The 25,099-nt window shown below is 38.2% G+C and overlaps 1 protein-coding gene across 1 annotated transcript in view; it reads left to right on the top strand.

Moving 5' to 3' along the window:
* LOC134223045 (pickpocket protein 28-like) overlaps positions 1-21,121 on the top strand; it is a 28,399-nt gene extending 7,278 nt beyond the window's left edge. The window contains exons 3-6 of the mRNA XM_062702182.1: positions 19,388-19,517; positions 19,630-19,741; positions 19,788-20,798; positions 20,866-21,121. Of these exons, the coding sequence (XP_062558166.1) occupies positions 19,388-19,517; positions 19,630-19,741; positions 19,788-20,798; positions 20,866-21,121 (1,509 nt within the window). The remainder of the gene's footprint in view (positions 1-19,387; positions 19,518-19,629; positions 19,742-19,787; positions 20,799-20,865) is intronic.
* The last annotated feature ends 3,978 nt before the right edge of the window (positions 21,122-25,099 follow it).

The following is a 25,099-nucleotide window of genomic DNA, read 5'->3' as shown; positions in this document are numbered from 1 at the left end:
CATCGGTGGTGACGAAATCGAGGTGGTAGAAGAATTTGTGTACTTGGGCTCACTGGTGACTGCCGAAAATGACACCAGCAGAGAAATTCGGAGACGCATAGTGGCTGGAAATCGTACGTACTTTGGACTCCGCAAGACGCTCCGATCGAATAGAGTTCGCCGCCGTACCAAACTGACAATCTACAAAACGCTCATTAGACCGGTAGTCCTCTACGGACACGAGACCTGGACGATGCTCGTGGAGGACCAACGCGCACTTGGAGTTTTCGAAAGGAAAGTGGGGTGCAGATGGCGGACGGTACGTGGAGGAGGCGAATGAACCACGAATTGCATCAGCTGTTGGGAGAACCATCCATCGTACACACCGCGAAAATCGGACGACTGCGATGGGCCGGGCACGTAGCCAGAATGTCGGACAGTAACCCGGTGAAAATGGTTCTCGACAACGATCCGACGGGCACAAGAAGGCGAGGTGCGCAGCGGGCAAGGTGGATCGATCAGGTGGAAGATGACTTGCGGACCCTCCGTAGACTGCGTGGTTGGCGACGTGTAGCCATGGACCGAGCCGAATGGTGGAGACTCTTATATACCGCACCGGCCACTTCAGCCTTAGTCTGAATAAATAAATAAATAATAACAACTGAATTAATCAAGCGCACAATACAAGTGAACCAAATATTGAACCATCCTGAAGAGCAGTCCGAGTGGTCACCAGTAAGAGATAATCAATCTGATGAATTTCCAGCGTAGTGTGTTGCCTAGAATTTGGTCCTTGAATATTATGCTTGTGTTTTAGTTGTATCCTGCCCTTATTTGCATAATAGTCCCATGTAAGTTTTCTTCGACTTGTTTAATTTTCTGTTGAATTTTTCAAATTTGTTTTACATGGAAGAAGGCAAAAAAACTAATAAATTGAAAAATAAATACAATTTTTCCAAAACTTTTGCATTTTACTCTTTATCTGCATGTGGACTATATTAAAGCTTATTTTTGTGTAAAAGAGTACCAAAATATGGAATCTGACATTTATGCGAGTAAATATCAAGATGAGACAACACAAGTTGGATTTCATTTTCATATTTCTAGAAAAAAGCCTACAATTTTATCAGTTTTTCTGAAACAGGAGACAATTTTAAGCCGATTTCTGAAAGAAAATCAAAATCGTCAAAAATTTACATGGGACACTTATGCGAATCCTGGCAGTACAGAACCCTTTACACAATCCCGTGCATCTTGAGTCGCACTGAGTACATATATTTTGTTTTTCATACCGCAAAATTAGCTTATGTCTGTATATAGCGCAGTGTTTCAACTTGCCCCGATAGGCGGGGCAAGTTGAAACGATGCATATAAAAAAATAATTTCAGTATTCAAAATATTCATAAAAAAGTTTGGTAAGGTTGCTTATTTTTTATGTATAATCTATGGCCCGAACTAGCAAGCACCGCAAACGGATTCAAAATTTATCAAAGGGTGATTTTTTTACAGCACTTCAAAGTTTAACTTTGAAAAAAACCGTTTCAACTTGCCCCGGTGTACCTTAACGGGGTTTGATTCACACGGTAGGCATCGCCCGTATAAAAACCGACTTCAGTGGATTAAAATTGCAATATTCTGCGTTTGCCGATCATCAAACAGCACATTCAAAATAGTCAATTGCCGGCGATACTAATCAATACCTGATTTCAAAATGTTATTTGAATTACCACTATTTTGTTACTCTTTGATTTTGATTAATCAAATTTTAACAATAAATCCTGCTTTACTTTTTCGTGACCCCTAAGTGCAGATTTAGATTTCGGTGTCATAGAGCAAATTGGTAATAAATTTTTTCAAAAGTTATTTCAAATTTAGGATTTAGATGCACTTCAGTCGTTTTGATCTCAAAATAACTAAGTTTCCGAAAAAATATAATATTTTCCTGAAATTTGCCTAAATATTTTTTTAATTCCTACAGGCATTTATCAGTAAATTTCATTAGGATTTCCTTTGTAAAATCCTATGACAATGTCTGTAGAATTTTTCTATTTTAGAAAGAATAATCCATTCAGGTTCTCTTTGGGAAATTCCTTTAGTAAAACATAAAATATATTCATTCGGAAATTTATTAAAGAATGAACTATTTTCTGATGGAATTCCTAAGAGAATTTTCTAAAGGACTTTCCGAGAAAATTCCTGAAGTAGTGTTGGAAAGTGTAGTAGGAACGTTTTCTCCACAGACATTTCGAAGGAATTCCTAACAGTATTTCCAATATGCATCAGCGGCTGCTTCCGCATCTTCCTCGATTGCACACCCCAGAGCCAGTGTTGGGAAATGTACAGTAAAACACTGTGATTATGCGAATGTTTACATTTTATCCGGTCAAATTTCACGCCCCGCACAAACCGAAACGGTTTTCCAAAAAATATGTACGCCTCATTGTGACATTTTTTTGTCGATGAGGCAAACTGTTTTTTGCTGCTGCGTGATAGTCGAGCCGTCGGTGCGGTCAGCATTTGCATGAGGTTTTTTTTGTTTCGGTTCGTGCGCAGCGCGAACAGAACAAAATCGAGTTTAATTGCCTGTGGTGCAAAGCCTAGAAAGAATGCTAGCCGTTGGTACTAATTCATTAGTTCTAGTCTCTAAAACGACCAAGGAATAATGAAATAATCATTTACCACCTAAAACAGTCATACGTCGTGAAATGAGCGTACAGAAACATTAATTATGGGGAGAGAAAATAATAAAATCATGTGCTGACTGTCGTCTGCTTGGTCGTGGCTGCTGCTGCGGCTGCCGTGGTTTTGTTTTTCTGTGACTGAATGATAAAAAGAAATGTCAACCGTTCCCGTCCCTGCCCAGAGCCAACGTCATGTTCCAGGTTCTCTGCAAGTTCTTTTGCTGGTCTCTCTTCATGCATACGCACTACATGTCCAACCCACTGTAATCTGCCTTATTTTATCAACCTGCCTATGTCTGCATTTTTGTATACTTGGTTTAACTCGTGGTTCATTCATTCGTCTGCTCCATTCACCATTTTCCACCACGCTGCCAAGTATTGAGCACAGTATTTTCAACTCAAACACTTTGAGAATTTGATAATCTGCATCTTTTAACGTCCATGATTCATGGTCGTACAGGACGACTGGACGAATCAACGATGTGTACAGAGCTAGTTTTGTCAGTGTCTGTAGGTAGCTTCATGAACACCTGTCATAAGACGAGTTTATACAATCCCATTGAATTCCACCACTTAATTGTATCTTGACAGATACGTATTTCGACCTCGACTTAGTCGAGTCAAGTACGAGACACTGAAGACGGCCTTACTGTTGAGGTCGAAATACGTATCTGTCAAGATACAATTAAGTGGTGGAATTCAATGGGATTGTATAAACTCGTCTTATGACAGGTGAAAACATTCCACTAAAAAGCTCAAAATAATTTTCTTATCAAAATAGCTTCATGAAGTTACAAAAGAATTTTCTGGAGGAATTTTTAAAGGATTACCCTGAGAAATTCTATATTAAATTGCTTAAAGTAGTTTTGGAAGAATTCCTATGGGAATTTCAGGAACAACTATTATCAAGGAACTTGCTAAGGAACTCCGAAGGAATATCAAATTGATTTTCAAAGAAATTCCAAAGCAAAATTCCGAAGCTGACAGAAGTAATCCGTTAATAAATTACTGAAGGAGTTTTTGAAGATTTTTTTTGGAATTTTGAAACAATTTCTTAAGGAACTCCTAAAACATTCTCTGTAGATATGTCAAAAAGAATGATTTTCAGAAGGTATATCCGAATTTCTGAACGAAGTCTTGACGGAATGTCCAAAGGAATTTTCGGAGATATCTAAGACTGTCAGAAGTTTCTTCAGGAGTTACCTTGAAAAAAAAACCTTCAGGGACTTCTACGAATATTCCTTCAGGAACTTGTTAAGGAATTCTTAAGGAAATTTTGTCCTAGAACTTTTCAAGGAATTCCAAAAGAGTTCTTAGAAGAATTTCTTGAGGAATTTTCGGGAAAACACCTTAACGATTTTTCCAAGGTTTTCTAAACAAATTTCTAAAGGAACTTTCTCCGAACTAATTCCTGAGAGAAATTTCAATATATAGCTGAGAGAATTTTCGAAAGACTTTCTGGAATTCGTTTTCGGAGGAGTTTTTGTAGAACTTCTTGAGGTAATATCCGAGGAAATTCCTGGACGAATCTCCATAGGATTTTTTGGAGAATTACAAAAAAAAATCCTGGAGAAATCTAGGAATTACTTCAGAAATACCAGTAGGCATTTCCTCTGAAATTCTATTAGAAATTTCTTCATAACTTCCTTTGAGAATTCCTCCGGATATTCCTTCAAATATTCCTTCAGAAATTCCTTTAGGGGTTGTCCATAAACCTCGTAGACTCTTGAGGGGGAGGGGGTTCTAAAAAGTCTACGTCAGTCTACGAAGGGGGCGAGGGTATACGAAAGGTCTACGTAGACTTTTTTATTCTATTTTTTTCGTAAAACATTTCATACAGCAGCTTTGTGCAAAGTTCACTTGTTTGATATTTTTTCGATTTTTCCGTTTTTTTTGCAAGATTTTACCGAAATAATCTCTCGAATCGAATCTCTCTCTATTTCACTGAAGTAATAGTCTGAACTACGGCTTAAAAATATCATGATTTCAACAGCAAATTCTTCTGTGTTGAGCAGGAAAATTCTCCAAAGTATTCTATTAAAAATTTCGAAAACATTTCAAAATTTCCACTTGGATTACATTGATTACATTGTAGATTCTACTAAAATATCATTTGATTTTCGGCAGGAACTTCTTTAGAAACTACAAGTGAATCTTTAGCATTTACACTGGGAATTATGTCGCACTTCGACAAAAATTATTAAGAATTTACAAAGGAAGCATTTTGGAATATCCAAGAAGAAGTCTTTGGAATTTCCAAAAGACATTCTTTGGAACTTGTAAGGGGAATTCTCCGAAATTTCCGTGAGAAATTCTTCAGAATTTCCACTGAAGATTTTCAGGGAAGTCCCCGAGAAATTTTTCCTATTTCTGAAATTCTTGGAATTTTCGCGAGGAATTCTTTGGACATACATATAAGCGAAATTCTTCGAAATTTAACGGCAATTTCTTCGGCAGTTCTAATGAAAATTCTTTGGAATTATCGATGGAAAAAGAAATTGTTGAAAACTTTCACGAGAAATTTTTTGAATTTCCCGTTAAAAACACTTTGAGTTTTCACAAAAAATTATTGCAATTCTTGTAAGAAAGCATTTTTAATTTACATGAAAATTTATTCTATTTTTTACGATAAATTCATCACAAATTCAACTGCAATCCTTCATAATTTCCACCGAGAATTATCTGGAAAACTCTTTGGAATGTCCATAAGATTTTTTTAAAATTTCTTCAGGAAATCGCTCCTACTTTGCAAGAGAAATGTCAAAATATCGTAGGAAACCTTTAGCATGGTTTCAACGGGAAATAATTCAAAATTTTCACGGAACTTTTGGAATTTAGAAAAAAAATTTGAAATTTCAACGGAATGGAATTTTCAAGAAAAATATCGGAATTATCACGTATTACCTGGAAACTTTGAAGGTTATCAATCGGGAAATTCTACGGAATTTCTACGACAAACTTTTTGGAATGTAGACTTGACGTTCTCGGAATTTCAACTCGAAATTTTTCGAAATTCTGAAAATTCTTGGGTTTTCTACAAATTTGAACCGGCATGAAGAATTATAATTCAGATGCGCGACAGATTTTAAGCAGTGCACAATGGGGAAATCCGATTTCAAAGGTGAAAAAAAATGATAACTTGCTTCACGAACAACTTACAGAAGAGATCAAGAGCTTATTCGAAAGGGAATTTTGCAAAGAATTCAGTGAGCGCTGTTTCATGGACGTGGGACGCTTCTGTATGTAGTTATTGAGCTCGTTTTGCCCTAATGCCCCATATATCGCGAGTTTCCAAAATATTTGTCATTTTATCTTTAAGACATTGTTCTAAAATTGAGTTTAGCTCTTCACTATGGATCCACAGAAGGGCACTAAATATATTTTGTTGGTAAAAGTTGGAAATTTAAGGGATTTTGGGGTCAAATACGCATCAAAGTGCATTTTATGTGAAATTTTCATGTATTCTGTAAGAAATAGTAATATTTACAGATAAGTGTTGATATTATTGTCTCAAAGCGTTGAACAGATATTGACAATTGTTTACCGAACAAAAATTAATGAAATAAATCGTTTCAAAAATGTTTTATTTGGTTATTTATTGTGTAAAAAACGATTTTTAAAAACTTTTGAATAGCATCGATGCCAAACATTTGCAAAACATACCCGGTAGCACCACTAGACAAGAATAGTCATATGTTATGAGTCTTGATGTGATCATAGATAGGAGGTGATGGGAGATACTCTTTTTTCTTACCTTTTTGCCCAAATTCCCCTATGTAATAATATCGCCCAATGCTTCTGAGCAAGAAAAGGCTGTTGTAATGTGTATTCAAGTGATATTTTCCAATGATATAATGAAAATAATTAATAATCATATGAATCATTAAAAATATTGAATTATAGGGGATTTAGGGGTCATACAGCTCATTGAATGTAACTTTTTATACAAAATAGGATAACTTTTCTCACGAGCGACTCACAGATAAGGTTAAGGGCTTATTCGAAAGCGAATTTTCCAAGAAATTCAGTAAGTGATGTTTTATAGACATGAGACACTTATGTATGTAGTTATTGAGCTGGTTTTGCCCCAATGTCCCACACATCAAAATTTTTCAAATTTTGGTGCTTTTATCTTTCAAAAATTACACTGAAATTCTGTTTTCCTCTTCATTGTAGAACCATTGTAGATCCATACATAGCACTATGCATATTTTGTTGGAAATTTAAGGGATTTTGGGGTCAAATAATCATCAAAGTGCATCTATGTGAATTTTTCATGTATTCTGTAAAAAATAATAATACCCAAGAAATCATTTAGACTATATTACATCGAATAATCATTTAGGGTTAATATACGGTGATTTAAAAACTTGTAAGCATTGATGTAGCTCTACATATAGTCAATTTTGGCTACTGCCTATTGATTATTCAGATATTTACAGATAATAGTTGATATTATTGTCATAATTTTTTTAACAAAAATTGATACCATAAAAAACATGTCATGAGAAAAGAATATTTCCTATCGATTCCTATCTATTATCACATCGACTAATATATTTACTCTTATCTAGTTGTGCAAACGGGTGTGGTTTGGGAATGATTGGCATCGGAACTTTCAGAAGCATTTAAAAAATCGGGTTTTACACAATAAATCACAAAACAAAACACTTGCGAAATTATTTACTTCATTAGTAATTGTTTCGCAAACATTTATCAATGTCTGTAGAACATTTTGGGAGAACAATAATATTTCTATTAATTTTCACAGAATACATAAAAAATTCACGTAAAGTGCAATTTAATACTTATTTGACCCCAAAATCCCTTAAATTTCCAACTTTTACCAACAAATCATGTATAGTGCTTTTCTATGGATCTATAATGAAGAGGAGAACACATCTTTAGTACAATACTTGGAAGATAAAAGCACGAAAAATATGATAAACTGTGATGTATGGAACATTGGGACAAAACGAGCTTAATAACTACATACAGAAGTGTCTCACATCTATAAAATATCTCTCACTGGATTTCTTGGAAAACTCCCTTTCGAATAAGCCCTTACCTGTGAGTCGCTCGTGAGAAAAATTATAGTATTTTGTATAAAAAGTTACATTAAATGAGCTGTATGACCCCTAAATCCCTATAATTCAATATTTTAATGATTCATATGATTATTAGTTATTTTCATTATATCATTAAAAATATCAATTAAATAAACATTAAAACATCATTTCCTTGCTCAGAATCATTGAGCTATATTATTTCATAGGGAATTTGGGCAAAAAGGTAAGAAAAAGAGTATCTCCCATCACCTCCTATCTAGGATCACATCAAGACTCATAACATATACCTATTCTTGTCTAGTTGTGCTATCGGGTATGGTTTGGAAATGTTTGGCATCGGTGCTTTTCAAAAGTTTTTAAAATCGTTTTACTCCATAAATAACCAAATAAAACATTTGTGAAACGATTTATTTCATTAATTTTTGTTCGGTAAACATTTGTCAATATCCGTGCAACACTTTGACACAATAATATCAACACTTATCTGTAAATATTACTATTTTTACAGAATACATGAAAATTTCACATAAAATGCACTTTGATGCGTATTTGACCCCAAAATCCCTTAAATTTCCAACTTTACCAACAAAATATATTTAGTGCCCTTCTGTGGATCCATAGTGAAGAGCTAAACTCAATTTTAGAACAATGTCTTAAAGATAAAATGACAAATAGTTTGGAAACTCGCGATATATGGGGCATTAGGGCAAAACGAGCTCAATAACTACATACAGAAGCGTCCCACGTCCATGAAACAGCGCTCACTGAATTCTTTGCAAAATTTCCTTTCGAATAAGCTCTTGATCTTTTCTGTAACTTGTTCGTGAAGAAAGTTATCAATTTCTTCCACTTTTGAAATCGGATTTCCCCATTGTGCAGTGGCGCGCCTATGCAAGTGCCGGTGGCGGTGGCACACACCTCTAGGAGAAATCAAATCCAACAGAAATTATTAAATTGGTTTCAGGAGCAATGGACAGAGGATTGAATTTGATTTCGTTTTGAATTTTTAATTGATATTGAGTTGGATTTTGTTCAGTTTGATTTTGTTAGGTTTAAAAATTTGAAGTTTACTGCACTGTTTACAATGGATTTGAAAATGGATTTGTATATCTGAATTGCTGAAAACGTGGTTGATTTCCAATTTTTTTCCAATCACATATGACATTTTGTTAAATTTGAAAAAGTCTACGTAGACTTCAAGGGGGTGGGGGAGGGGTTTTGGAAAAGTCTACTAGGGGGGAAGGGGTGGTGGGTTTGAAAATGTGAAAATTCGGCCTACGTGGTTTGTGGGAAGTTGTTTAGAAATACTTTCAAAATCTCTTAAAGTAGTTCAAACGGGAATTATTTTCGAAAATCCATTCAGGCTCTCTTTTAAAAATGCCTTCGGAAATACATTTAGAAATTCCTCCAGGAATTTCTTCAAAACCTTCTCCAAAAATTCATTTGAGAGTGTGGGGAATAAAGTGAGCCTGAAACAAGGATTTGCAGTTTTTGGTTACATTGATATGTAAATAGAATAGAATTTAAATAAAATAAAATGAAAACGAATTTGAAATTTTATCGTAGTAGGCATTTGAAATGCCAGCATACTAAGAAGCTAATGAGAAGAAAATCGAAATTAAATCTCAGTAGGCTGACAGTGAATTCGAGATTGTTAGAAGAGGACAAAGAAAATAAATGACGATCATTCAGTGTTCGTTGCTTGAGGCGTGAACACGCCATTTGTTTACAAGTGTCCAACGCTTATTTTTAACAAAAAACAAGCAAGTTGGAGAACGGATTTGCTTGGCTACGACAATTGTATGTTGTAGTTTGTTTTAAATCCACCGAATAAATTTGCTTGGCTACGACAATGACGTGGTCGTTGCTCCCACGAATGGTAAGATAAGTTAGCAGAAGATTGAAAAGGAAAGAAATCAGGCAAAAATCATGGTAAGCCTAGGACGCAGGAAAATATGGCAAAAAAATAATGGTAAGCCATGAGGTCTAAAAGGCAAAAAAAATAAAGGTAAGCCAGCGCTGGAAGATAAAATGGCAAAAAATAATGGTGAGCCATAATATGTTGAGCGAAAAAAAGGTAAGCCTCAAACCGGCAACAAAATGGCAAAAAATTATGGTAAGCCATGCCTGGCAAAAGAAAATGGTAAGCCAGAGAAAAGAAAACGATATGGCAAAAAATAATGGTAAGCCATGTAGACAAGTTCATAGATGAATTGGTGCCGATGGTGTGCTAGTGAATGAAAGTTGAGTTAGACGACAAGGAAAAATCGTCCAAATGAGAAGAGAAAATAGCAAAAAAATAATATTACGCCTTGCAAGAAAAATTTGGAATGCTGGAAAATTCAAATCGCACCCAATGAATACTTTCCCGGTATGTGATCATAGGTAGCTATTGCTAATTTCGCAATTTTATGTTTATATTTATATTGATGACATTTCTTTATTAAAATCCGTTTCGATCAGTGGGAATGTTTCAAAGAATGTTGATAGTTCTGGACAACGCAATAGGTGGGAAATATAATACAAATTAATTAATTAAATCGCAAAACTTCAATCAATCAGTTTAGGAATTTCCCAGAAAGTCCTACGTTTTCAATTTTTCTAATACCCCTCTCTAAAACAATAAAGGGGAATAACGATTCTGAAATAAAAATGTTTTACTGACCGGGATAGAGGATGCCATACAAGGTCTTGGCGACATCTCCTCTGGCCGAAGTGTAGGGCTTGCCTAAGATGTGATATTGTGATATGGTATCACAACGAGCACTGTTGAGCTGTTATAAAAAGCTGTATGTCTTAACATGTACCTAGGTCCTACCGAAGCGAACGTTTTTCACTCAAAGCACGCTAGCCTAGGGCCTGTTTTTGGGAAGACCTGGCACGACGACCCTTCGTCTAGACAGAAGGTTTACGCAAGCCTAATAAGCTGCCTGTAAAAACAATCAAAAGTTTACTTACATGAATCTACCTACACGAAATCATTCTTCTAAAATTAATTAAAAAATCATTCCATGTTCCATGTCTATGCAGGCACACGCCATCCCAGTCATGACAGTTGATTTGTTTTTATGTTTAAACTTGAATCAACGCACACTATGCATGATTTGTTCTATGCGGGGATTTACCTCTGCGCGTTATTTCCGCGTAGCCTTCCAAATTTTTCTTTTTCTCCGTAATAGTAAGCCATGAAGCAAATTTTATGGAAAAAGCTTCATTGAGAAATACAAACAAAAATTAAACATCGCGGATTTAATATTGAAGTTTATCCAGATGAATTTGAAAGGTGAAATCTAACTGGACGTATGAAGACTTGAGGGCTATTGATCTAAAGATCATGAGCTCGACCCCCAAAGATGTGTGATTCGGCGAGTAGCCGTTTCCTATAATGTTGTTTAGATCAGAAGTTGCCAAACTTTTTTGGATAAGCCTGACAGACCTGACAGAATCCTATATTTTTACGACTTACCAGGTACCAAATGCATTGATGCTTAGCAAATGGATAAAAATGAGTATGCGTTAGATTGAACAAATCATGAAAAATTGCTTCATACACCTTCATTGAATTTGGATTGGATTCAGTTTGGATTTTGATTTGATTTAGATTGGGTTTGGATTGGATTTGGATTGGTTTTGTATTGGATTTAGATTGGATTCGGCTTGAATTTGGATTTGATTTGGATTGGATTTGTATTGGATTTGGTTTGGATTTGGATTGGATTTGGATTGGATTTGATTTGGATCTGGATTTGATTTGGATTGGATTTGGATTTGGATTCGGATTTGGATTGGATTTGGATTGATTTGGATCGGTTTGACTGGATCGGATTGATTTGGATTGGATTTGATTGGATTGGATTGATTTGGATTGATTGATTTGGACTGATTTGGATTGATTTGATTGGTTTGGATTGGATTTGGACTGGATTTGATTGATTTGGATTGATTTGGATTGATTTGATTGGATTTGATTGATTTGGATTGATTTGGTTTGGATTTGGACCGATTTGGATGGGATTTGATTGGACTGACTGGATCGACTGGATGTATTGATTTAGATTGGATCGGTTTGATCTGGATTGATTTGACTGGATTTGGATTAGATCTGGACTGGATTTGTATTGGTTTTGGATTGGTTTTGGATTGGTCTGGATTGATTTGACCTGGATCGACTGGATTTGACTGATCTGACTGGATTTGACTGATTTGGATTGATTTGATTGATTTGGACTGGATTTGACCTGGATCTGACTGGATTGGACTGGACTGACCTGGATTGATCTGGACTGGACTTGACTGGATCTTGACTGGATCTGGATTGGATCTTGACTGGATCTGGATTGATTTGATTGATTTGGACTGGATTTGGATTGATTTGACTGGATTTGACTGATTTGACTGGATCTGGACTGGATTTGGACTGGACTGGATCTGACTGGATTGGTTGGACTGGATCTGGACTGGATTTGATTGATCTGGACTGGATTTGGACTGGATTTGACTGGTTTGGATTGATTTGACTGGATTTGACTGGATTTGATTGGATTTGGACTGGATCTGGATTGACCTGGACTGGATTTGGATTGATTTGACTGATTTGGATTGATTTGGATTGATTGACTGGATTTGACTGGATTGGATTTGATCTGGACTGATTGGATTTGGATTGATTTGGATTGGATTTGATTGATTTGGATTGATCGATTGATTGATTGGATTTGGATTGGATTTGGATTGGTTTGATTGATTTGGATTGATTTGGATTGGATTTGATTGGATTTGGATTGGATGTGGACTGGATTTGATTGATTTGGATTGGTTTGGATTGATTTGGATTTGATTGATTTGGATTGATTTGGATTGAATTTGAATTGATTCAGTTCGGATTTTGATTGGTTTGGATTGATTTGAATTGGTTTGAATTGGATTTGAATTGGATTTGGATTGGAATCAGTTTGGATTTGGATTGGATTTGGATTGGATTTGGATTGAATTTGTATTGAATTTAGATTGGATTCAGTTTGGATTTGGATTCAGTTTGAATTTGGATTGGATTTGAATTGGATTTGTATTGGATTTAGATTGAATTTAGATTGGATTCAGTTTGGATTTGGATTGGATTTAGATTGGATTTGGATTGGATTTGGATTGGATTTGGATTGGCTTTGGATTGGATTTGGATTTGGTTTGGATTTGATTGGTTTAGTTAATGGTTTAGTAAACCAATTGTTTTTAACATAATTAACTGAGCAGTTTTAGGACAGCGTCAATGCTTTATAGCTACAAGCAATAAATTTACAGCTGTTATTGATATTGTTATTGTTATTGCTTATCACAATAAACAGTGAAAGAGTAGAGACGGTGAATATTGTGGGGAATAAAGTGAGCCTGAAACAAGGATTTGCAGTTTTTGGTTACATTGATATGTAAATAGAATAGAATTTAAATAAAATAAAATGAAAACGAATTTGAAATTTTATCGTAGTAGGCATTTGAAATGCCAGCATACTAAGAAGCTAATGAGAAGAAAATCGAAATTAAATCTCAGTAGGCTGACAGTGAATTCGAGATTGTTAGAAGAGGACAAAGAAAATAAATGACGATCATTCAGTGTTCGTTTCTTGAGGCGTGAACACGCCATTTGTTTACAAGTGTCCAATTGAAAATTAATTAGATAATGAAATAGATTTCGGTTGCTAATTGAATTTTTGAAAATAAAACAAATAAATTAAACAACTAACACTGAAAAAATCTGAAGGTATTACTAAAATAATTTCGTAAAGAACCCATGAAGGCATTTTCGATGGAATTCCTGCAGGAAGTTCTGGAAGAATTCTCGGAGAATATTTTAAAGGAATTGCTGGAAATCCCTTATGCAATCTCTGGAAGAATTTATTTGAGGAATTCATAGAATAATTGCCGAAGAAATTCATGAGGAGGTATTCCTTTAAAAAATTGAAGAGTTGCTAAACAGTTTTTGAAGAAACTCCAAATGGAATTTCTTGAGAAATTTATTAAGAAATATCCGGAGGAATCGATAAAGAAACTTCCGAAGGAATTCCTTAACGATTCTCCTAAGGAATTCTTAACAACATTTTCGTGGAAATTACTGAAACAATTTTTTGTATGCATTCCATAAGGAATTTCCTGAAGAACTTCGTGAAGGATTTTCTGAAGAAATCCGTAATGGAATTTCTTAAAGAATTTTCGAAGAAATTTTGTAAGACATTTCCGGAAGAATACATAAAGTAATTTTCTAAGGTTTTTATTGAACCTTTTCGGAGGAATATCTGGAGGAATGTACTAGGAAATATACCAAGTGGTTTTGGCGCTTTGGGGATGTATTCAAGCCTTCACTGCCTACAGATTTAGGTGCCCGACTGAATGAGGCTTTGGGATAGACGAATTCCAAAGACCATTTCAACATTTTTTGTATTATTCTACTTAGGGTCGATTTCTTCACCTCCGCTTAGGCCTTAAACCATGTTTAAGCGTATGGGTAAGCACCGCTTAAGAGTTAAGCGGAGGTGAAGAAATTGGCCCTTAGTAGATTAAATCTACTAGATACAGCCTAATTCAAATTCACAACTAATCAACCAACCAATTCATTATCCAATGTTTGTCACCACACTGTCTTAGAGGCACCATCACTTGAGGTAGATTTGAAAATGAATTCTGACGAGTTCTACCTCAACAACATTCTAACAACTAACTAAAAACAACAACAATCATAACACGAGTTTAGTACTATTCCAATCAATTCCACCACGTTGTATTGTCTTACAAATACGTATTTCGTCTCTGTAAGGCCATCTTCAGTGTCTCTTATTTTACTCGACTCGACTCAAGTTAATTGATTTTTTTGTTATTGCGATTAGTCATCGGCGTGGCAAAATTATGATCAGCGGCGCGCCGACACAAAATCGCCGGCGGCGGCGGCGTGAGTAAAAATTAGAATTATTAAATAAGAAATGTCTTTGTCAGTGTTGGTAAAATCACTCATAAATCTCAATCAACGAGCGCTTCCGTACGAACGAAATCGTCTGCGATTTTAAAGGAATGCATCACGCTTGAATTTTTCATGCTAAAACGCATCATTTCACTCATTTGCCAAAAAATCATTTTGGTTTAAAAACGCATTTGAAATCAATTTGGGGGCAATTTATTGCTTATACATGGAAGAGTGTATAATATTTTATGCGACAAATGTCAATTCACCGTTTTTAACGAAGGAGAACAAAAGAAAACCTGCGATGATTCAAATGGATGATTCAACTCATCCATGAGTTTTTAGGTGCTGAGTTGGGTGCGTTTCAATTCACGCTTGATTTGAATCATCCATGAGTTTTGAGATTTTGAGTTTTTACCAACACTGGTCTTTGTGGAGGGATTCATACAAAAAATACGTCAAGGAATCTACAAACATATTTCCACGAGTTATTCAAAAAACTCCATTAGATTTCACTTATAAAGTTTAATTGCTTATTGTAGTTATCTGACATCGAGTTAATAGTAGTTGAACTTTCTATAAATAAAACAATGCAATTCTGGAATTCCAAGACAATTGATTCATTTTTGGCAAACAACTAAAAATCGATAAAATAAATGAAGTAGGTGTAGCTCCCCTTAATATTTGAGACTAAGAAAATTATTTTGAGCTTTTTAGTGGAATGTCTTCACTTGTCATAAGACGAGTCGAGTCAAGTACGAGACACTGAAGACGGCCTTACTGTTGAGGTCGAAATACGTATCTGTCAAGATACAATTAAGTGGTGGAATTCAATGGGATTGTATTAACTCGTCTTATGACAAGTGATTTGAGACTAGTTATGCCACGTCTTCACAAAAACGGTCTTATTTTGATATTATATATTTTCTGATATTTTTCATGGGGTAATTGTTTCATTTAAACTGGAGGCCACCAAAGGCCTAATCCATTTCATTCATTCATTTATTTAGTTTACATCTAAACAGCTAACACTGAATCAACAATTTGACGCCACAATACACGGTTCGAGGCCGCATCTCTCCATCCTCGGATACGCCCCACGCTCGCCAAGTCGTTTTGCACCTGGTCTGCCCATCTCGCTCGCTGCGCTCCACGCCGTCTCGTACCTACGTCTCGGAAGCAAACACCATCTTTGCAGGGTTGCATTCTTGCAACATGTCCTGCCCATCGTACCCTTCTGGCTTTTGCTACCTCCTGGATACAGTCGCGATTCGCTGGTTGCGCCACGACCTCGACCCAACTAACGAATTCGGTTTTTTAGTTGGGTCAACTGACAGCCATTTGAACACGTGTATTTCGACTTGAACATCACAAATGATGTGAGTGACGCCCAATCCCGTTTTCCGTGTTTACATTGAATTATGACGTACGGTTGCTTTTAGTTGGGCCATGGCCCAACCAGCGGAGGCCCAACTAAAAAGTGACCCAAGTTTTAAGATCCCAACCAGCGAATCCCGACTGTACTGGGTTCGCCGTAGAGTTGGGCGAGCTCATGGTTCATTCTTCGCCGCCACAAACCGTCTTCTTGCACTCCGCCAAAGATGGTCCTAAGAACCCGTCTCTCGAATACCACGAGTAGTTGCAAGTCCTCCACGAGCATTGTCCATGTTTCATGTCCGTAGAGGACAACCGGTTTTATTAGCGTCTTGTACATGACACATTTGGTGCTGTGGCGAATCTTTTTCGACCGCAGTTTCAGCGAAGCCGAATTCCACAGATGATGCGCCTTCGTATTTCACGACTAACGTTGTTGTCAGCCGTTAGCAAGGATCCGGGGTAGACGAACTCCTCGACCACCTCGAACGTATCACCGTCTATCGTAACACTGCTTCCCAGGCGGGCCCTGTCGCGCTCGGTTCCGCCCACAAGCATGTACTTTGTCTTTGACGCATTCACCACCAGTCCAACTTTTGTTGCTTCACGTTTCAGGCGGGTGTACAGTTCTGCCACCTTTGCAAATGTTCGGCCGACAATGTCCATGTCATTCGCGAAACAAATAAATTGACTGGATCTGTTGAAAATCGTACCCCGGCTGTTACACTCGGCTCTCCGCATGACACCTTCTAGCGCAATGTTGAACAACAGGCACGAAAGTCCATCACCTTGTCTTAGTCCCCGGCGCGATTCGAACGAACTGGAGTGTTCGCCCGAAATCTTCACACAGTTTTGCACACCATCCACCAATGCTTTGATCAGTCTTGTAAGCTTCCCAGGGAAGCTATTCTCGCCCATAATTTTCCATAGCTCTACGGGGTCTATACTGTCGTATACCGTCTTGAAATCAACGAACAGATGGTGCGTTGGAAACTGATATTCACGGTATTTTTGAAGGATTTGCCGTATAGTAAAGATCTGGTCCGTTGTCGAGCGGCCGTCAACGCAGCCGGCTTGGCTTGATAACTTCCCACGAAATCATTCACTAATGGTGGCAGACGACGAAAGATGATCTGAGATATCACTTTGTAGGCGGCATTAAGGATAGTGATCGCTCGAAAGTTCTCACACTCCAGCTTGTCGCCTTTCTTGTAGATGGGGCATATAACCCCTTCCTTCCACTCCTCCGGTAGCTGTTCAGTTTCCCAGATTCTGAGTTCTGACTATCAATTTGTACAGGCAAGTGGCTAGCTTTTCTGGGCCCATCTTGATGAGCTAAGCTCCGATACCGTCCTTACCAGCTGCTTTATTGGTCTTTAGCTGTTGTATGGCATCCTTAACTTCCCTCAAGGTGGGGGCTAGTTGGCTTCCATCGTCCGTCAGAAAAATGAACGCAACACCCAGAAGACCAGTGGATATTTTTTTGCATTCCTATTTCTTAACCTTAATAGGCCTTACTATTGCTAGAAAGAAAACTTGTGTAAGTTTGTGTTATCGGTTTCTACAGATGTTTGTCTGGCACATGGTTTTCGATAGCGTTAAATAACTCTTCTGGGATCCAATTTGATTGTCTCAAATTTTTATTGCCTTTCGCGTATACAAAGTGTACGTAAAGGCTATAGGATCACTACAAAACTGAACTTTTGATAGAAGGCTCGGAGACACATAGTGTTATATACCAATCGACTCGGCTCGACGAAATGTGAGACACACTTTTTTGTACTTAGCCTTATCCGATTTATTTGCAACAGGTTGCATTCGACGCAGAATCCTTCCTAATTTTTTGCTATTGAAAATCGGCCCAATCGGCCATTGCGTTCCGGAGTTATTAAAAAATCATTGATTTTCTTCCCATTTTTCCTAAGGGTCCTCCCTTGGAAGAAAAAATTTCAAATTCGAAATTTTATTATTTCAAATACTGCTGCAATGCATTCAAATAAACGCAAATAAATGTGAATTGATGGAAATAACTGAATCTATCTCTCTAAAGTGTAATTTTTACCTGTCTTATTGGCTTTTCTTGTTACTAAGGCTTGTACGCGACAAAATCTGGACACCTTTAAACACGTATAACTTTTGAAATAGAACATCAACGAGTGAAATATTTCGTAGATTGATGAATGTATGTGTGTACTTTCTGAAAATATATTTCTTATAAGTGTTACAAGTTCGTAGTGAATAATGGCGTCGAAGAAATTGTAGGTTCGGAAAGAATTGTGTGCAGTCGACATTGAAATTCGGGTCTCTCGATCCAGAAACTGACTAAAACATTTTGTTTTCATGTGAACACTGCTCAAAGCGTTTTAAAATATGTCGATGCTTGTTTGACAATATCTAAAACATCAGAGAGTGGATCAAAAACGGATTTTATGGACCACCAGAAGGATACGAGCTCGAAACAGATTCTACTGAGGATGTCAAATCATTCGGCACGTATTATTTCTTATAAAATTCAAATGTCACCAGGTTTCGTGCATACATCGAAGCATCGATAAGGAATGAAGCCATTTGAAGTAAAAACGTACCGAAATAAACCAACAGCAGTTTATTTTTATTTTATATTTATAAGAACCGGAATCAAATACAATGTGCTTCATGTTACAAAAATCAACTTTTTTTCCAACGTCTACTTTGCCACCGTGTTTTGTTCACAACCCTTCTTATTGTTTTGTCGATGATGATTCTCATTTCTACTACAGGTTTTATGCATTTTTCAATTATTTCTGATGTTTGCGAATTTTGACCAAGATTAGTAACGCTTCTTTTTCTTCTATGGCAATCAAACGTCTTTGCTCCCAAGGCTACTTAAGATCCCTAGTCCATTTTCCTCTATACTACATGTTTGTGATGATCTAAAATTTGTACTTTGTCAGATGGAGATTAGTGCCCTTGGAAACGATCCATGGACAAGTATCGTGTTTTACGCGAGGCCATTGTCTTAAACGTCACATCAAGAGTCATGGTCATGATGTTGCTTTATAAAACCAACAAATCACACAAATAACATACTTTTCCGTTTGTTATACCCTACGGAGCAATCAAATAAATAATTCATAAAACCAACGGATGCGGCTGAATACTGCAACAAATCAGCTTCACTTGAAATATGTTCATTTATTGCACATGAGCACCATTTGCAATTGTACCTTAGATGGAAATATGAAATCATTCAAAAATCAGTTTCATTTGCGACACGTAGTGGGACCAACCCTAAACTCCCTCCAAATATTTGACGGACCTCAGGTCAGGAAGCCAATTCATAAGCCTAAACCGAACAGGTGGACCAAAGTGAAGTGCCTTGTCCACGAATACTGCTCCTACAGTACCATCCACGGAATGGGCTATATTGGCTCGCGGAGAAAATCACCGCTGGAACGACTCTGGTGGTTTACGGTGTTTGCAGTTTCGGTGTGCGGCTGTAGCTTGCTGATCCACGAAGTGTATCAGAAGTGGTCCAACAACCCGGTCATTGTCACATTTGACGATCACCCCGTACCGGTGTGGATGTTGCCGTTTCCAGCCGTAACCATCTGTCCGGGGACGAAGATTCGCAGAAAGGCTATGAACTTCACCGCAGATTTTTACCAATTTATCGACTTCGAGGGGAGTCGGGAGAATCTCGATAAAGACAGGTTCATTTGACGGAAGATACTGGAATTTTTAAAAATACGAATGAAGTTTTGTGTATTTCAGATTGGAACGGTTGTTGGCTATTCTGCAAATATGCGACGAGTTTTTTCATGCGGGAAGTTTAGAATTTTCAGAGAGCTACGCTCAAACCGGGATTGATTTCGATATTGTCGATATAATTCGAAATATGTCCGTCCCAATTTTTGACATCATTCTATCTTGTAGAGTGAACGGCATGTATTGCGAAGAGCTTTTTGCTGAAACACTCACCGAAGAAGGAATTTGCTTCTCCTTCAATGGATTTTCATCGCATGACATGTTCCATGAAGGCGTTTTACATGACGAGTACAGTTACTTATATGAAACTGAAAATGTTACGGGTTGGACTTCGGAAGATGGATTCAGGGCAAGAAAGAATTTTGCTTCGTATCCAGTTCGAGCTCTGGGGTCAGGATTCGGAGCCGGATTGTCAATGGAGCTGGCAACATTGGAGGAAAACATTGAGCATCACTGTAGAGTGCAGCAAGGATTCAAGGTGATCATTCATTCTGCAGCTGAGTATCCTCAGGTTTCCAAAAGCTTTGCCCTGGTGCCCTTTTCGCGAGATGTTACAATCGCCGTGCGTCCTGTCATAATGCAAACGTCCTCTGAGCTTCAGGAGTATCCTCCACATCGACGTAATTGCTTTTTTGAATATGAACGACAGTTGAAGTTCTTTCGAGTGTACACGCAAAGTAATTGTGAACTCGAATGCATCACTAACTATACGCTGAAAATGTGTGGCTGTGTTAAATTTTCGATGCCCCGATCTCCGGGAACGCGTGTTTGTCAAACTTCGGAGATTTCGTGTGTTCTGAAAGCAGGGAATCGCATGCTTCGACAGTCGGCAAAGCAACGGATGAAGCAGCAGCAATCATGGGGCAGCGCGTGTGACTGCATCCCAGGATGCAGTACTATTCACTACGATACTGAGCTAACTCAATCCAAATGTGACTTCAAAAAGACGCTCGGCCTGAGGTTTACTCCACTCGTCCCTGGCATCAAGGAAGACATTGATAAGTATGGAGTAAATTGCGCTGAAAGTATGCAGTAATTTATAGGGTTGAATTATTTTTTCGATTCGCAGGTGTGAAATCAGTCAGCTGAGCATTTACTTCAAAGAGGTTCAATACATTGTGTCCAGGCGTAGTGCACTGTTCCGTCTAGTCGATTTCATTTCAAACTGCGGAGGAATACTGGGTCTGTGTCTAGGAGTGAGTCTATTTAGCATCGTCGAACTTCTGTACTACTGCCTGGTCCGTCCCCTGCGTTTGGTACGGGAATCAATGACTGACAAGCAGGATGTGATAATTGTCAAGGAAAGTGCAAAAAGTCGATTCTGAGTGAACTGAGCGAGATTATTGCATCACTTTCATTTGCCTTTCGATGAAAAATAAACAAGTTGCCAGTTGTATATGAAGAAATAAACTTCAACTTCAGATATGGTCAAAATAAAACAAATAATTCATTGAATCAATTTGCCGAAATAATATACATTCAGATTTTGTGCATGAGTTCGATCTCTAAAGGTTGAATCACACACACGAACCATAGTGAAATTTAAGAACGGCGGCCGCTCTGGTTCAACACTATTCTCACCGGCCGGCAGTAGGTACATAATAATAATAAAAAGTGACATTGATTTATGTTCAACACCAGTCGTCGGTCGTTGTCGTTACTTTGTGCCATCGGCTGCACAGGGGAAAGCCATGCTAAGTTAGTAAGTCACCAAGATCCGGGTACCATGCAGTTTTTCCTTACAAAGTCAACCACCCGCAAACGCTATATATTTGCATGGGGTACTTTCCGGAGTGTCCCACTTCAGTTCGGCTTTGACGGACGGTTCTGCCGCTGAGTTTCCGTTACAGATGCAGGTATTTGTGTTACCGGAACGGATGGATATGGTACCACGGGAGCATAAAAAATGGTCTGCAGGTTTGCATCAGCGGAAAAATGTGGATTAGGGCTTCGGGTGCAGTTTTCCGAAATGCGCTTTTCCGCTTTAAAGTTCAAGAACGCTCTGTGGTGTAAGTAAAATGGGGTATTTTTCAAGAGGTTTTTACTTATGCAAATAATCAGACCGTCGCGTCGTTCCAAATATTATAAGCTTTTCGACACAGCAAACATTGCAAAATCAAGAACTTTTTTATATCAAAATACATTAGTTTATTATGATGAAAATGCAAAGGATCGTTCGCCGCTATTTCATGATTAGCTACCGTAACAATCGGTGGAAATTTAATTCTGTAGTATGATGAGTACATACTTTTATTGGGATAATTTTTATCGAGCACAATGGAATAGTTTCAGTTATACAAGCTCCTAGTGCTTCAAATGAGGTTGGAATGATATATCATCATTATAAGATTACTGAATCTCGTGATACGTAAGATAATATAATAATGCTAAAAAAACCGGCGTGACTAACTTCGGGATTTCAGAGTTGTCTATGACTTTACCTTAGCTCGGAATCCTGAATTTAATGAATACTTATAAAGATCATTTGATTTCTGGTCTGCAGATCTGATTGGAAACCTTAGCTAAGGGCAGTGATCCCCTGCATGCTTACTATAATGGGCCGCACAGCAATTTTGAACTGTCGAAGCGGACCGCGGTATATGTACCTATTTGCTATATTTTTCCATTTTATGATGAATTATATTTTCGTCTGCGTTTCATTTCACGTCAATAAAAACACAATTTTACAATAACCCATCCGTTTTCAAACATAGGCTCAGGAAGAACATTCTGATGTGGTGGAATTGTAGCAAATGAACTTTGCCTTTTTATTGGTTTTATAGACTATGACGGGAATAAGACCACATACGAAAATACCAGCTGTAACCCTTATACAAATTAATGTTGCATATCTATTTTACCTTCAAACAATTCGTTTTACACGATATGGACAAATGGACACAACGGACTCACGATGAGATGGACTGGCAACTACAACAATAATGAATGGAAATCTAAAAATAGATTCTGCGTGGATTCTGTACAGCAGAATACCACAGTAGATCTCGGCACAGTAGCGGTTAAGTAACACGCTCTGTGTGCCTAACAAAAAATACAATTCTGGGCAATCCACTTCGCCGTTCAAGAGCTTCGCGACGAATGTAGCCTGCTTAATCTTCCTCCTGTGCTCCAACGTATTCAAATCCAGCAGCAAACATCTACTCATATATGGGGGTAAATATCTGAATCATTCCACGGAAGATTGCGTAAAGCTAGCCTAACAAATCTTTTCTGCACTCTTTCAAGTCGAAGAATCCAGGTTACTTCATAAGGATACCATACACCATGCATGTAGCTCCTTATCGTTGCGCAACATCATCAAAAACAGCGTGAATAGCAATAGGCCCAAATTACTTCCCTGAGGCACGCTTAATTTGTTGACAAAATGGTTCGAAATATAGTTGTCTCGTTTTACACGTAGCGTCAAATTATTCAGATACGAATGCATGCACGACTTGAGCTCTGCTGATGCACCCAGCTTAGAAAGTTGATACGAGTGGCCGTGCAGGGGGAATGAGAACCTACACAGGTTCCGGTGGCTCGAGTCAAAAAGCGCAAACCCCAACTTTTAGTTTACATTATTTATTTACACATTGTATGTGCTTGGCCCTTCTGGCCTCCTCCTATTCTCTTGCCCTATCTCTTATCGATGACGCTCTCGGCGTGCATATAATAGTTTGCACTTAAAACTAATCTTCAGAGTGTACACACGAACCCCCCACTCAAGCAACATCGATGCTCAACCACCTGATTATGACGCACATCAGCTCTGCAACAATCCTCGGGGTTCTGGTCGTTCACTCCACGCAATCATACACACAGTCGACACCCGTCGCGTCCGCCACCGTAGCAAAACTCCGAATCCTTGGGTGGGTCCGGTCTGACTAGGCCGAGCGTCCGAGACGTCGGTGTACCCAATCTTCCGTCTTGACACCGCTTCTGGGGAGAATCGCTACGACAAAAAACGCTTGCTGGGTCGCCGGAATAAAACCACTAAAAGGAAAAAAAACCCTGTCGTTCGATACGTTAGTGGTTGCTCACCACCATGACAATCGCTCAACTCACCCTATGTAGGGGTTTTTATGACTCTGCACGCTCTTCCTACGCGACCCACTCCAATGCCACTCGGTGTGAGTTCAGGCTCGCATCGGTCTCCTCGAAGTAGGGATCAACCTTCTAAACCAAACGTAATTTGATTAGCATCACGCCAAATGATTTGGCTCTGTGGTTCCACTCACCATGCAAACTTCTCGCAACCGTTGTACTCGTTGCTTTCACGGGGTGCCAATCCAATATGGCGATCGATCCGAATGCTGCTCGGACACGTGTCGATCTTATTTCGTGCTTATCTAGGAACATACTCTAATAAAGCAACGGTTGCAAGCTAAAGAATGTCGCACTCACCGTCGGTATTTCGGTATGTTCCCCCGGGAAACCACCTTCCTTCAGCCAGCAATGTGGAAGTCAATTTTCTAGCGCATCGACAATGGCGATCACTTCTGTAAGCGAAACCATAGAGCACACTTTCAAAACCGCGGAGGAATATTCCCAAACCGAATTACGGCTTTCCTACGCTCTGTCCTAAAGCACGCTCTGTGTAACAGCAAACTGCGCAAACTTTCTTCGTCGTTCGACGCGACCGAGCGACCCATGAGCACTAATTGTGCCAAATCAAGATTGGCTTGCTGGAGCTGTCGTGTGAGTATAATGGTATAGAGATGAGTGACGTTTAGCGCTCGCACACTAATGTGCAATCCGTCATGTGTAAAAACATGTTTGTTTTCCTTTTGCTCATAACCTCAAAAATGATCGGGTCATCACAATGATTTCAAAAGAGTCAAAAAATATATGGAAATATACTCATTTTTACCCAATCTTTGCTGAGTTGCACCCTCTAGGAGTGTTTGTTTTCCTTTTATCGCCACTCACACATTCGGACGTGAGAATCTCAATTCACGAGGTAGTGGAGCCTTCTAAAGCGACGTTATTTCGGAGAGTCTCGATGTTATGACAGAGAGGTGAGAGCGACGTGACGGTGTGTGTGTGTGTGAATTTGGCTGCGATGATTTTACGAACTCTGTAAATCATACCGTTTCATACAGACTAAACGTTACAAAGTTTACACAGCAAAATATTATGGTCAATCTGATGACGTCGACTTGTTTATTCTATTCCATCGCTGTAACGCAAGTACTGGTGAAGTCCAGCAGGTTTTTCACAACAGACCTTCCAGGAATGAAGCCATGCTGATCTGTCGAAAGGTAATTTCTCGAGTTGCTGAAGTTGACCTGGTGTAGTATAAT

This window comes from Armigeres subalbatus, chromosome 3 (genome assembly GCF_024139115.2).
Source record: "Armigeres subalbatus isolate Guangzhou_Male chromosome 3, GZ_Asu_2, whole genome shotgun sequence".
NCBI lineage: Eukaryota > Metazoa > Arthropoda > Insecta > Diptera > Culicidae > Armigeres > Armigeres subalbatus.
This window is presented reverse-complemented; position numbering and strand designations above follow the sequence as displayed.